General features: G+C 40.0%; 2 protein-coding genes across 3 annotated transcripts in view; both read right to left on the bottom strand.

Moving 5' to 3' along the window:
- The window catches only part of LOC124307841 (colorectal mutant cancer protein), a 44,058-nt gene extending 33,712 nt beyond the window's left edge, over positions 1-10,346 (bottom strand). Inside the window, exon 1 of one of the 2 annotated variants that reach the window (XM_046769984.1) lies at positions 9,773-10,346. In XM_046769984.1, coding sequence (XP_046625940.1) covers positions 9,773-9,882 — 110 coding nt within the window. In that variant the 5' untranslated portion in view covers positions 9,883-10,346. The remainder of the gene's footprint in view (positions 1-9,772) is intronic. The other variant, XM_046769985.1, reaches the window with a different exon arrangement.
- A 2,196-nt stretch (positions 10,347-12,542) lies between these two features.
- Positions 12,543-15,362, bottom strand: LOC124307042 (uncharacterized). The gene is made up of 4 exons (XM_046768341.1): positions 15,224-15,362; positions 13,961-14,341; positions 13,074-13,838; positions 12,543-12,912 (listed from the first exon to the last, which is right to left on the bottom strand). Exons 2-4 carry the CDS (start codon positions 14,305-14,307, stop codon positions 12,636-12,638), a joined length of 1,389 nt encoding a protein of 462 aa, XP_046624297.1. The 5' UTR covers positions 14,308-14,341; positions 15,224-15,362; the 3' UTR covers positions 12,543-12,635.
- Between the last annotated feature and the right edge of the window lie 65 nt (positions 15,363-15,427).

Here is a 15,427-nt window from a genome sequence, read left to right as displayed (position 1 = left end):
CGTCTATGTGTATATAACACATGTCTACATCTATATGACATATACATTCGGAAACAATGAAGATCGAGGGGTGATGCGGGAAAAAATATTTCGGCGACGCGAGGAATTTTGCAAAAGTTAACATACTGCGGGTGTGTGAAATAAATTAGATCAAACAAATATGTGACAACCTTTGTGAAAACGTGTGAGACATTTTTTTCGGGTATAATATGAGACGTTGGAAAATCGTAGCTAAAAAGAAAGAAAAAAAAAAAGGAAACTTAAAAATTTTACATTGCTTGTACAGGATCTTCGAATTTCTCGCCTCTCACGATCGGCTAAACGCTTTGTGAAAGCTGGTTGGATTTCGAGATGATATTGCGAGCCTGAGTAAACAATTAGTAAGTACATGGCTCGTAAAATAAGGCGGATGATATGATCAGCTTGGGTGCGGATAAACATATCTCGTGAAATTGGTTCGCCGACGAGAAAACAGCGGTAAACAAATTTAATCCCTTGTATTACAGGCGTACTCATATTATAAGAAACACTCCGAGACGATACAGAGTGAAAAAAAAAAAGAAAAGAAAACAACGTCGTCAGGTTTAATAATTAACAATTATAATATTTGTACGTTATCGAATTTTCAACTACGTTAATAGCGAAACCTGTTGAAAAATTGTAAAAATTAAAAATACATACGTACGTCTAAATTTGTCTATTTCAACATCTCGAAACTGGAGTGGTTTGAAAGAGTTTTTTTTTTTTTTAACTTCATTTTTTGTATTATAACAATTTATTCTACACCCTGATAGATTTCAGATTCCTACGATAATTTATTAACTGACACGCGAATGATATCTCGGAAACTGAATTTTGCTTCATATTTTACGATCAGTTAAATTATTCAACTTTGCGAATGAATGTGCCGGGAGAAAGAAAAAAAAAAAAAAAAAAGTGAGCGAATATTACAGAAATGTTAATTTCCGTTTTTATACATACCAAGAGACTAAACATAATCCTCTTGTTCAAGAGTAACTCAACCTTTACTTTACAAAGAAATTTAGCACGAGGTTGGTTGGTTTATTTAAGAGATTCGAGGAAGTTGAGCTTGTCTCACTCCGCCTCCCCTCTCCGTCCCTCTTTTCCTAAACTTTTTACGCGAGTTTTAGTAGTATACCTACTGCAGCGGTGCGGCGGCGGTACAAGATATATAAGCCGTGATTGCAGACTAATTAAAGAAACCGAAAGCAAGGGATGCGACCGAGGAGCAAACTCGACGGCGCATTATAACTGAGGACCGGAAAAGTATAAATTAAAATTTAATAATAAAAGAGGGAGACGCGGAGGGATTTGAAAACGAAATTGCGGCATGATTAGTCGCATGAAAATTTACGGTATAATACCTATATATGTATATCTAAAAATTACATAATAAAACGCTCGAAATAATTGCTCGACAAAGTTGTTTCAATTTTTTTTTTTTTTTTTATAGATTTATAGTAGCTTTCACTTGACATGTTTAAATCTAAAATTTTTACGTTTTACGGGGTAAATTTTATGGGAACACTCGCCCGACAAAATGCATACGTGACGCCATGGATATTTGAGCCAGGTGCCCAAAGTGCTGCGTACATTCCCGGGGATGTAGTTTGATTTTGTAATTTTTTTATTTTTATTACTTTGTTCGAAATTTTTGTTCCATCATCGAGATCAGCTAAACCTGCATTTTACAAGCGTACGTAATGGGAAAGCAAAAATTTTTGCCGCGGTTTTATCGCGCGGAATTATTTTTTCACAGGTCAGCCGATATTGTAAAAGAGATTGGAAAATCGAACGAGCATGACTCTATCCTCTGGGAATAAAAAAGAAATTTATTCAAATCCGCGTTACACAGGTGAAATAATTTTTCACCTCGCGCTGGTATTTTTTCATTTTGACGTTCATCGATTCCTAAACGTTTTTACCAAGGTTTGTAAAAAATAATATTCAATTTCAAAATACATACACACAGTACGAGGTTTTTCACCAAGTGTATTAAAATTTTTCCCAATAGACGTAATAACGACGTATACCTAAGTAATCATAAATAAAATGCCATAATACGGGAAACTAATTCAAATTATTCGAAAAAGCTTTGGTATTACTTGAAAAATTGCAGAGATTAAGAGTTGTAAAATGAAGATTAAAAAAAATGAAATAATTCACGGTCTACATACGTATATATCGAAAATAGGAAATCAATGGAAAAAAAAGGACAAGAATCAAAAAAATAAACAATAGGTAATACACATCTAAGATCGTAAATTCCATAAATCTGTAGTAAGTACATAGAATCGACTATAAACAATTCTGTGTCACTATATATGCATAAAAGACGAGTTAGGAATGTAAAACATTGATGGATGGTACGTGTTGTAATCCACGTATAGTCATGTAACATATCCGTTATTATACACGCACGATACCTGCAGGGAAATGTATATACATACATGTACTACAGGGGAGGAATTTCCGTGGGAGAGTTGCACATGGTGTAAATAGTCAAATCGTGTCGTCGTCGAAAAACAACAACAACGACACGTGTCGACGTTGTTGTTATTATTATTATTATTATTACATCAAAAACACACGATGATATATACAATATATCGATGTTGAACGTGTATATCGAGGTGGAGACGTTTTTATATCGGAGCTGCACCAACGCCTCAAAGGTCAAGGGTTAAAATGAAAGATCCTGACTCACGCGCTGTACGCGATATTTCACCCTTACATATACATACGCTATCTAGCATCGCATATATTCGACGACCTTATAAATATCTAACGAATCCCTCCGCCGTGCGCGAGTGGTTTGCCATTTCTATTATCTCAAATATACATATAATGGGGGTAGAATTTTCGCTCGCAAATCAACCGGGAATAAAAAGGAATACGTGTAATAAACTTGTTACAGACGGACAGACAGAAAGGGAGTAATTAAAGAGGAGGGTCGTATATGTATCGTTTTATCGAATACGCAAAGCCTGCAGAGTGAGTCACTTGCCATAAAACAGTAGAACTTGCCGCCACCCTTCTCAACGTTTCACGGATTAGGGGTTGCCCCCCTATTTTCCTATCCTCCTCGCTTCTTCGTCATGATTCTCTCTCACTTTTACCCTCGCGACAGTGTGCAACTTTTACTTGCTGCGGACGCAATGCAGTGTCGACTGTTTCAACGGTGAAACAGCATTTGCAGGATGTGGTTTATTTACATGTAGATGTAGGAATTTATATGACGATTAAATTGAAGAACTATACAGTTTAATTTATCAATACGATAAAATACGATTATCGAAAATATGACGTTAGAAAAATAAAGTTGAACGTGCCAAAGAAACGGACAAAATTCGCTTCACAATGGAACCGGTCTAAAAATATTCCAAGTGAATAGAAGATTCAAGAATTTTGTCATCGAAAATATTAGAAATCCTGTAAAACGATAGAAAAAAAAACATGGGCCCGGTATTGAAATGATGGGAAATGAAAGTACAGTTTTTGAGAATTAAAAAAAAAAAATAGTTCCTTTTCAAAATCATTCTGAATATTTATGAATGATCGAGTAGCTGAATAAAGAATCTGATAAAAATTTAGGGTACCTGTTTCAGAGCTGTAAAAATTGCAGAAAATCTTTGAAACAAAATCAGAAACGGTGAGGGTCAGACCTTGGTCGAGTTCCTATGGAATTCCCCTTACTTTATACTCCACGAAGTTATCTGACAGCGGAAATGGACAGGCGATCCACGTCGACCGGTAAAACCTTTCAAACCCAGAAACTCTGCACCCTTGCAGTCTGTATATGTATATGTACCATACATGTGTGCATATATATATATATATATGTGTGTGTGTGTATATATGTACGTACATAGTTGATGCGGCGACGCGCTGCAGTGAAACGAGGGTGAAGGGTGTGGGTGCAGAGCACACCTATGCCTTTGTTGTTTTATTTCTACAAACCGATATCGATGATTTACGACCCTCTTTCTCTCTCTCTCTCTCTCTCTCTACATATACGTACATGTAGGTATATGGACGGAGGCATATGGTGATTGGGACGTCCTATCACATTCACATGTTACACATAGGTATGTGTACTGTATGTATGATACATGTATAAATAGGTATGTTAGGATGGTTGAAAGAAATCAACTTTTGTATTTTTTTTCAAAGTCGCATCGTTAATAATTGCAGGAAGAGGAAATAAGATGCCTGTCGAAATTTGGCAGAAGCGGATCAATAGACTTCAACTACTATATTAGAAAAATCTTGTCTTGCGCCAATCTTCGTCGACGACGAGATTCGTTTGCACCGTTACAGCTCCTATTTATTACCTTATATACACACAATAACGACGATTATGCTATCCGTTATATATTGTAATTAGGATAGAGGAAAAAAATAATCACGATCATCGTCACACAAGAAATTAAGAGGTGAAAAACGAGATTGAAATTCGTTATATTTACAGCAGATAATATACGATGCATTTTTAGGAAACACAATTTTTCAAGTTCAATTAACTTGTAAACACAAGAATATGTAAAAACAAATACTCGTTATGTTTCACAAATTTGATATCTATCTTCAGATTTCCTCAAATTGCACAAAAAAAAGAAAAGATATGATTTTTCACGTTTCTCTTCGTGTTTCGTTAGGTTTTTGCGTTACTGATAACAAAAATCCAAAAACAAAAGAAGAATGGAAAATTTCTTCATCGCGAGTGATTTCATCCTCTCTTTATTTTCATTTATATTCTCGTTTTAGCCTTTTTTTTTCAAATCATTATTATTTCATGCCCCCACGCTCGTCTTCGAGTACCTACAGAGAACAGTCCTCGAAGGTCCTCGAAAATGTTCGTTCGTCATCCCTGCGCGGTAGTTCTTGATCCTTGATCCTTGATCCTTGATCCTTGGTTAGGGATCCCCTCTAACTTTTGATGTAAATTACAAAAACCGTGCGCGGACGGCAACGAAGTAAGTTCTCAAGTGGCGTTAAAACAATCGTCGTCATCGTCATAATCGTCAGGGGGATTGCTCTCCACAGTTCGAGCACCTATTTTTCAAATATATGTACAACAACATCATGTACACGATACATGCGTAAATACGCTCAACTTTGCAACGAGGAAACGACGCCGAAGAGGAGAAAGACACGGGCAGCTTATCGATTTGGCCTGTTTTCGTCTTGCAGTGCAGCAGCAGCAGCAGCAACTCCTTCAACAACTCGCTCTCACCATCGACAAGAAATTCTTTGCGCAAATCTCGCGAAAATACTTATTTTTATGGGCTGTAGGACTGCGGTATTTCGATTCGATAAAAATCAGCTCCAAATTTTCAATCATTATAGTTGAAAAAAAAGAGAAAAAACAGCCGTGTAAAAATAATACTCAACGGAAATTATTCCGGAGCTTGCAGAGGAAATTTAGCTACAGGTACACGTCCGTATCGATTTTCATTCACGGATTATTTTTAGTTCCACGTGAGTGCTAATTAAATGAAGAAACGAAGAAAAGAGAGAATTAATGGGAGTGAGAAATAAAAAAAACAAAGTAGAAAAAAGAAAAACCCAGATAACAACGACATATTGCGAAAATCCAAGCATATAAGCGGATTTCTCCGCACGATTTTATACGGATTCGAATCACGCGCGTCAGTGATTTCTGAGTCCCTTTTTACCCTCTGCACGATGCAGTCCCTGTCGCCAACGTTATTTGAAAGAAAACGCTGCTGCCGATTTAAAGCGTAGAAAATGTGGATCGATGGATCAGGAATTAATCGTAAACGAATATACGTGTGATGAATATTTAAGATGGTGTATCAATTTTTTCATTTCTCTGTCTTTCCTCTTTCTTCAACGCAAGTTTATCATACCTATAATAATATTAAGCCATGACATTGCTATTCCAATACAACGTTAAAGATATTTTTCTTCATATGCATAGAAAAAACAAGATTGAAGTTGGTAACGTGAACGCAACCAGAGATCGAAATAAAAACCATTGATTTACAATTCGAGAGACCGATTTTAGTTTCCAAAATTAGAGTAGAATTATGGTCTCAATATTTATAAATAATTAACCAGTCGAATAAAAAATCTGAAAAAATTCAAGGTACTGTTTCAGAGTTGGAAAAATTGCGGTAAAAACATTTTGACTCTGGTTGGGTCCGCATGGAATTCCCCATATTGCCCATATACATTCTTTACCTTCGTCTTAAATTATACCAGGCACCTGTGGCGCCGTAGTAACCACCCCTGTAAGTATCGGGAAGAGACCCGTTGCAGTTTTTCTCCCTTCCCCCCCGAGACTACTTTTATCGTACGTAAAAGGGGATTTTTCAGTCCGGTTTTAAGATCGCAAGCTACAAGGGAAGGAGGGGGTGAAAAATATACGGGGGTCTCGTTGGATGCTGGATAACGAGGTCTGGGCCATAGGTGCCCATACATGCAACGTGAACGTGATGTAAACGAGACAGAAGGAATAAAAAGAAAAATATACCAGAAAAGGAGAACACGATATACCGGTGATTTTATTTTTTTCTTCCCCCAACGAAAGAAGAAAAGTTCGTTACGCAACGAACAAGGATTACAAAATCGTGCGATAATAATTTGTACTTTTGGTATACGTGTAAAAGGCATCGGTACAAAGGAAAAGAAAAATTGTCGACAAAGACACGCTCTCGTAAAAATTGATAAACAACTAATACTGTGACATTCGATTTAAATAAGATTTTGTTTGCTTCTGGGCCGAGAGAAAGTAGAGAAAAAAGAGTAGAACCAATTAAGAAAAAAGTCGCCCGTTGATTGGACTCGAAGGGCAAAAAACTGAGAAATTTACTCGTTTTCATTCGGCAGGTGGGTAGAGAAAAAAAAAGGTTCGCGAAATTGCAAGCTATCAGAGTCAGCGTGTTGGATGTACATATGTTTGAAACTATACCTATATACATTGTACATCCATGTAAAGGATACACAAGTGTTCACATACCGTACACGTAGGTACATAAGGAGAGAGGAGCCAACTGGGTCGAAAGAGAAGCGAGGCATGTGCTCGCAATTTATGGATACGCATTACACGCCGTAAGGCGATGCATTACGTAGGAAAATGGACTCTGAATGCTTACGGCAACGCAACTCTTGTTATTACCGTTAGTCGAGGTATTATCATTATTATTCTTGTTGTTGCTATCGAATGCATGCAGTACAGATGCTCGAAGCTTTGGCAAAAGTTACTTTGTCGAAAAAACTATGAATTAATATAACAAGGAAAGTCTGTTTTCGTATTACGTGTCAAATCATTTTTTCCAAAGAGATTTTTCAACAGGCGACAACATATGTATATATTCATAATACGGTTTGTCAATAAGAGCGGAGAAATGAAAATTATGTACTCTACATTTAAGCAGTAATTTATGTATAAAGTTAAAAAAAAACATGTTGATCTCGTATCTGGTATATATAATTCATTTTCACCCGTTATGATATTATTTCATCGATTCGATGTAATTATATTATAAACGAGCATTCAGGGACAGACCGATAATAATTATTTAAGTTCAATGAGTTTGAGACGAAGATAAATTACCAAAACAGAGGAGGAGGGAAGTTTTCGCTTCAAATTACGTACAAGATTTGAAAAAGCGACAACGGATTTGGGGGTAAAAATTTACAGACGCAGGTTTCTCTTTCGTTTCTTGTATATGTACACCCAAATGTGGGGGGTGGATGTATTATACACGTATGTATTATTACATATGTACATATATATGTATATAATGCTACACGAGATTACGGATATTACGTAGTATTTGCCTGCAAGCTAGTGTGTAACCTGACTTTGCATTCGCTGCTTGAAAGCGGGTTGTTTTCAAAGAGATACTAAATCTGTTACAGCGGGAGCGACCCCGCATAGTGAATCATTCATGGAGCAAGCAGCAACTATCCGGGAAACTATAATAAGAATCATCTCCACCATAAATTGGGGCGTCTGTTCGACTGACGTTGGTTTGACGATTCAGAGATATTCTCGAGAAGTGAGGACGATGACACACGAATCCCTGGCGGTGAAAAATCGTCGACCATTGTTGTACCACAAAAACGAAGCGATGAACGATAGGAAATTTCTAATGATAATTATTGTTTGTATTACTCCGACTCTTTGTCAATCCCCTGTAATATAATCATAATTGAAGAATTTGAGACAGTTATGACTTCTCCAGAGCAGTTGAGACGTTCTTTTCCACGAGCAAACGTAAAAAAGTTCTCTTGGTCGCGTCTTCGGGGTAGAAAAATTTAATAACGTGGCAGAGTTACGCACACAGAGGATTCTTGAGGAGAAGAATCTACGTACCAGCTACCCCTGCATCGTTTAAAATGTCGATACACGACGAGCTCTTCTAGCCACTCCTTTTCCCCCCTACGTTACGTATATTGGTCATGAAAATGCGGCAGGGGTGAGTAGGTACGCCATTACATACATATGTGCCTGTAAGGTATATACCACGTGGATTCCATTGCGTACGGAGCTCACTCGAGCGAATAAATGAAAACCAGAGAGAGCGAAAAGACGTGGAGGAAGGAAACTGGCGTCTGGAGGCAACGTCGACGACGTCGAACGAAATTCTATTCTCCTCCAGCAGCAGTCTGGGGTTTGTTTACACGAGAAGTCAGTCCCCTGGTTCTTCCCTTACCCTGCACAGAGCGCGTCTTGGAATCTCCCGTATATTTCCCTCTTTCATTCCTTCAAACCCTTGGATAAAGAGCACCGACGGCTGTGGCATCGTGTTTACGTTTTTGCCTTATTCGAGAGTGGGAGAAGAGAGAAGAAGAAGAGAGTTGGTGCATGAACGAGACCCACACACCTCTCTCTCACTTTTTCTTTTCTCCCTTTCAAAGCTAATCACGGTAATGAAGAGAGGTGTCGAGGCCCTTTTTCTACGCTTTGTAAACTAATTTATATCCCAGCTGCTGCAGTGTCGTTCAAAGGAAACGAATGAGGAATTGTGGTTCAATCGAGCTCAAAAAACTGCTTACATAAACCGCATGGATCAAATTCTGCACCTTTTCAACTCTCACGCTTTTGTGCACTGCGCACAGAATGCGGCATGTAAAGTATTGAGATAAACTACAATGCTACTAGTGTTTCAAGCCCTGTATCAAGAGGAGATAAAACACAGAGGCCTGCTAACTGGACAAGTTGGTATCGGGTTTAACCAGAAGCCCATCGCCCCACCGGTGCTAGCTTCGTTATTCAACCTGTGCTCTGTGCTAACGATAAGTTTCTTCAACGACTGCTCTTCGAGCTCAGATTCTCATATCAAACGAGAAAAACTGTTTCTGAGACCCATCGATTTGTTGATTTCCATTTAAAAGTTTGGATAATTGCAACTGACGAGGATCCCTCTAATGTCATCTATTCAACTCGTAAACAAAGCTTTCTACAAAGTAAAAGGAATACAAATTGTTCAATTCTCGCAAAACTCAACTGTTGAATCAACTGTTGGTGACTAGCTGAAATTTACGTATAGAAGAATGAGGAACGAAGAGGCTCAGATTTGCTCCGGCATCTTGTGATCTAAACTGATCTTTTTCATTTCGCTCCTTTTGCAGATGAGTGCATAAAAAGTGGTAAAAGCTTTTGGAGCAAGTTCTTTACAAAAGGGACAACTTATACGACACAAACATAAATGAGGACTGGATGCAAATTCTTTATCACAGAGTCGTGGAGATGTTGGCAATAAACATTAGTACTGACCTGTCGATGAAGCCATCGCCGTCTCCGTCGCAGGCTTGAAAAAGTTTCCTGACACGTTCCTCGTCGCAGATAGAGCCTGCCTCGCTCTCAGCATCAGCCGCCTTTGACATTATCACTTAACCTCACTTTGATCCATCTCAACAAACGAATACGAGATCGACATTTTGGGTATTATTTATTCACCGTTGAAGGGAAAACATGATGCGTAGTATTCGGTGCTTTCTTCTCGTTTCCAGTTTATTTCGCCGGGGTGAAACACCGCGCAGGTTATTTACTGCCCGTGATACTTGTCACCTCGCCTCGCGTCAAACAAAGAGGTTCCTTACATATTCGGCTGGAGCACCGAATTTCCGACTCGACACTGATGCGAACCTTCCGCGATGCTTCATTGCCCGGTTTTTACTGCGAAAACATGATCCTCGCGAAACGCGGGGCGAATTCCGGCGATCGGAACCCTCGCACTTGTGCCAAATGACAGCGAGTCACTAACCCTAACCTCAAATCCAACTCCCCCCCCGCCCCGATACACGGCGAGCAATAAAGACTATCGATCACACCTCACGCCCGTCAAATACCTCTCTAGCAGAGAGAAACCTGAGAGAGCCCACGGAGCGAAAAACTTGGGACAGACTGGTAGAGCTCGGTTTCGTCGGATCTGTGTGTCCGTTCCGTGAACTAAATTCTCAGCGGGTAAGCGATAAGCGGTAAGCGATGGATAAGGAAGTTTGCTCTGTATTACCTGCTCCGCCGCTGAGCTCTCCGTTTTGCTAACCTATCCATGTAAACTCACACGCACTGGCCAGATTCTGACTTATTTTTCACTCGTGAAAAGAAGATATTCCGTTTAAAGCTACCTTCCAATTGGTCTAGCTGGCGCTTATCACCGTTTTCACGAGTGAAAACTATAGGTGAAAACCAAGTCAGAATCGGGCCCCAGGTATTATCCTTATCAATCAAAACCTTACCGACCAAAATTATAAGGCGAAGTTCGCCTGGCGAACAAAGACGCAGCTAGCCTCTGAAACACTTCAAAAATTGTTGATAGTGTTCTATTTCCTTCTAATGTATGATTATGTTAATTGTAAGTTAGATTAGGTTCGCTTCGCCAATGATCATTAATTTTTCCTCTTTCACGTTCGCAAAAATTTGTTTTCCGTTAACGACATTTTTCAAACGCTTATTGAAATTGATTTTCACCAGTAATAACTTTATACATTTATTCATCCATTGACTGTACTATTATTATTGTTCGTTTGTTGGATTCTTTGATTTTGATTTGAGCATTGAAACTGTAATTGGATTTCAGATATATCTCAGCTCGCGATATCAACGTCAAAACATCAGCATGTATTTTTGGGATGTGACACTCGTTCAGCTGCATCAAGTACTCGAGGACTACGTCGAGGAGATAAGGTCCAGGAAGATTCTCGACATGAAGGATGCGAGGGTAATTGCCTCGAGAGTGTTTAGCAGAGCGAATACCGAAAACGAGGCAAAACGGATTATGATGTATGTCTACAAGCATCTGGTTCGTCTGCTAAACACTCTCGGAGCAAATCGTGAACCCTCGCATCCTCCGGCGGAGCTGCCTGTTCCTGAATCTATGGATGATCCAGCGGAGAGTCCTCCAGCTGCTGAACTTGTTGATCGTCCAACAGAGGGTCCGGCCCCAGTTCCTTTGCCGACAAAAAAAAGGAAACGTAGACATCGGGTTGACCTATTGATGGAGGCAAAGGCCCGATTCGGAGACTCACCTGCGTCCAAAAGACGGCAAAGACATTCACTGGCGGATATGCATGCTTGTGACGAAATAAAACTCGCAAATAAACGAAAAAAAAAAGAATGGAAAAAAATCGCGCATCTAAATGTAATTAATATCTAGGCGCTAGATTTTAAGACCTTTCTTTGTAATATTCTGTAAGTGAGTCAGTACGTTTCATGGCATTCCACTTCCTTCCGAACATCCTATTCCGTACCCTCACCGAATGTTCTTCCCCAAGGGGGGGGGGGCGTGTTACGTCCTCCAGACTTCATATTCATAGGATGCAATGCGCTGGGAACATTTTGAAGTTTGGTATTTTTATACAATGTTCTACGGCGTATTTTCTGTAATTTCTAACAGATCTTCAAGTTTAACCACCTATTTTCTCAGGCTCTCCGAGTACTTTCAGATAATCAAAGTGGAATTTCAATATGACGGAAAATGTGAAAGTTTTGAGTTTCAGTATGGTCCTCCCTCAACCATTACAATCGTACTTCGTGTTCTTCTTTCAATTGCACGTTACAGTCGTAACTTTTAATTGGACCGACATCATTTACCTAATATCATTTGCTGCTGCCTAACATTGACCCCGGCTGCCTGTTCCAACTGTTTCGTAGTCGGTGATATACGCAGTATAAGAATAATCAATAAATTCCTACTCACACACAATGGCGGAGATATTTTTTTACAGCCTCGCTATCGTCTGCGGTAAAATTGAACTCCTCAACGTCCTGCGCCGCCTTCACGTATTCAGCGGCCGCCCAGAGCGCCCGGCAGGCCGCCGAACGACGGTCACTCTACAGACGCGTCGCAAATAAATCGTTCGCTAGCAGCTCTGCCTTCCGCAAAGTGACCGTCGTCAGGACATCTTGGGGCAAAACATCTTGAATCCTAAAGACAGAAAAACTGAGGATTTTTTTTTATCGAATTCATCATAGATGTTATTAATCTACATGTCGTCGTCATTACGTATCATTGACTTGGATTGAAGCTAAAAAATCCAACGCATGAAATTTGAAAAACTTTAATTACACAGACAAAATACATAACAAAATATTAAGATTATACAAGATATTATACATATTCCGTTACAAAGCAGGTTTACTCGGTCAACTTGAGCTTCTCTCTCAGGGTAGGTAGGAGTTTCTTCAATTTCGCTGCATCGTGGCTGAACGCCCACATGATGCACTGCGTGTGTTCCTTGGTCGGTAGTCCACGGAGTTCGGGGTCCGTTTCAAACCATTGAATATGTTTGTTCTTTATTTCTTCGGTTATAGCGCGAAGATTCTTGTTCCTCTCGACGTCCCAGGTGATTTTAGTATCTGGAACTTTTACACCACGAAGCCTTTTGTAGTCTCCCTCCTCCTGCTCGTAGGCTCTGGAAAAAAAATCAAACATGTTACATATTACACCATCTTCAAACAAGAATGAGCAGTTGCCATGAACGTTAATATATCGATGAATCACTTTGGTACAACGTATAAATATAAAGATTAAAAATAGGGCTAATTTCTAGCTCGTCCAACTCTTAAGACTCACTTCAAAATACCCGTATCTTCAATTTCGTATCGATCAGCGAGGGGTTTGTACGCCTGTACCAAGTCCAGGGCTAAATATCCGAAGTTTTCTTTTGAACGCCCATTGACGTTGTAGTCCGTGATCCAGTTCTCGTAAACCTCGATCGCCTCCTTCATATTTTTTATTTTCTCCTCGTCCTTAGTGCAGGTGATGACCCTCTCCGCCCTCCTGATCAGTCCTGTAATTGCGTGGTATTGATAAGCGACGTCGCGACCCTCCAGAGACTTCAGACTGCTATTCGCTCGCTCTTTGTCCTTAAAGCTGAGTCCACTTTCCTGCTTCTCTTCCTTGTCCACCTTCTCGACCTCTTCCGCCTCCTCGTCCTTCTTCAGCGTCTTCCTCTGGGGCTCGTCACTGTCATCATCACTGTCCGACGAACTGTCGTGACTTCGCTTGGTCCCCTTCTCTCGTCCTTCTTCCCCACCTGCCAACTCCATATCCTCATCTTCGCTGACCCCCTCAAATTTTTCCTCCACCTGCTGGATCAACTTTTTCAGCTTCGTGGGTTCCGGGCTGTAGCCGAGCAATATGCACTGCGTGTGCTCCTTCGTCGGGAATCCCCTGAAGTCCCCGACGTCGGTCTCGAACCACTGAATGTGGTCCGACTTTATTTTATCGATGATCTCCTTCAGTTGACGATTCCTCTCGATGTCCCAGGTCGTCTCTCCGCTTGGAGTTTTCACTCCGCGCAGTGTCTTGTAATCTCCCTTTTCCTCTTTGTACGCTCTACAACAGAAGGTCAAATGATGAGAGGCGTAACGCTACCTACCAGAAAAAGGGGGACCATGGCACAAATGCATGAGTATAATTAACTGATCACCGGGAATTTTCCTTCGCCATATACTAACCGGTAGAAACTGTCGTCCAGGACTCCGTACTTCTTGGCCAAAGCCCTGAAGCCTTTGACGGTTTCAACTGGTAGATAGCCGAGGTTTTCCTTGCCACGGTGATTTTCTTTATAATCGTTAAGCCAGTCTTCGAATACCTGTTGAGCCTCTCGAAGATTCGTGAGTTTCTCCTCGTCCTTCGTGATTTGAATCGTCCTTTTTGCTCGGCTGACGAAACTGGTGATAACGTGATACTGATAGGACACGTCACGGCCGTCAAGAGCCTTCAGAGTATCAAGGGCCTTCTGTTTGTCCTTGAAACCCATCGCGCTTTCCTCCGGTTCAGAATTCGTCTTCGGTTTAGCCATCGCGAATGTTCAACGAACGCTATCAGCTGTTATCCTGTGAATTAGAATGTAGATACGTTGTAACGATCTGGTTTATATTCGCGCATTTTTGCGTGCTTAACTTAAGATATGATGCGAGGTTATCGCTGCGTCACTGTCAATAAATATCAGCACTTGAAACAACAAAATCATTTTGAGAATAATCGAGCTCTCAGCGAGACGACGGATTCATGTAACGAACGCAAAATTTTTGCAAAACAAAGCAGTGAACTCAGTACTATATTTGGACGGTGCGATTGCATACATGGTTTGAATGCTTCTCGGCTTTCGTGCAAAAACCCGAGTAGGCGACGCAATTAAATCAAATGACGTGGGTGTCACTGACTGCGACTGACTGAGCTGGCTGTGCGATATTCTAAAATTGAACGTATTACTCCGCCATGATCAGCACTTTCTCCGCGAAAAAAAAAAACTCTGAAGAAGTTCTAGAACCAAAAATTTCTGGCGTCAAACAGTTTTCAAATGAGATCTGATTCAAACCAGCCAACCAAATTTCTTCTTTAAATGTCAAATCCCACCGATTGGCCGTTATGGCCGTCGCTCGATGCTGAAGTAAACTGTAATTGGTCAACTCCGACTCTTTTTCGTTTGAAAACTATTGGACTCAAATTTTTTTTTACTCTCACAGAACCACAACGACCTTTTTACACGGAGAATCCAGGTACTGCATAAGAATTTCCGTTAACGAGTATTTAGATAGACATCGGAACCGAATTGAAATTGAAACAAGTGATAACAGAAACGGAGAAATTCCTGGATCTATTCTCGAAATGATTACTTTGATCTGCAAAAAAAAAAAAAAAAAATGTAATCGCGCATAACTGAGTTAAAGAATAAGAACGATGATTAATTCATAAAGAAATCAATCACCACTCACCTCAGAGAATGACAAATAAAATAAAAATTATGTAAAATCCTTGGCGTTGTATTCGGACACAGAACACTTAATAGCACTGCCGCACTTCGGATTCGATCATCCGCTTCGAGGACTTGTTCAAGACTGACAAAGTACGTCCAGCGTATTATTTTTATTACTAACCGGTAAACGTGAGCAGCATCAGATATATATATATATACATAG

The sequence above is a fragment of the Neodiprion virginianus genome, chromosome 6 (assembly GCF_021901495.1).
Source record: "Neodiprion virginianus isolate iyNeoVirg1 chromosome 6, iyNeoVirg1.1, whole genome shotgun sequence".
Lineage (NCBI taxonomy): Eukaryota > Metazoa > Arthropoda > Insecta > Hymenoptera > Diprionidae > Neodiprion > Neodiprion virginianus.
Note: the sequence above shows the minus strand (reverse complement) of the source record. Positions and strands in the feature narration are given on the sequence as shown.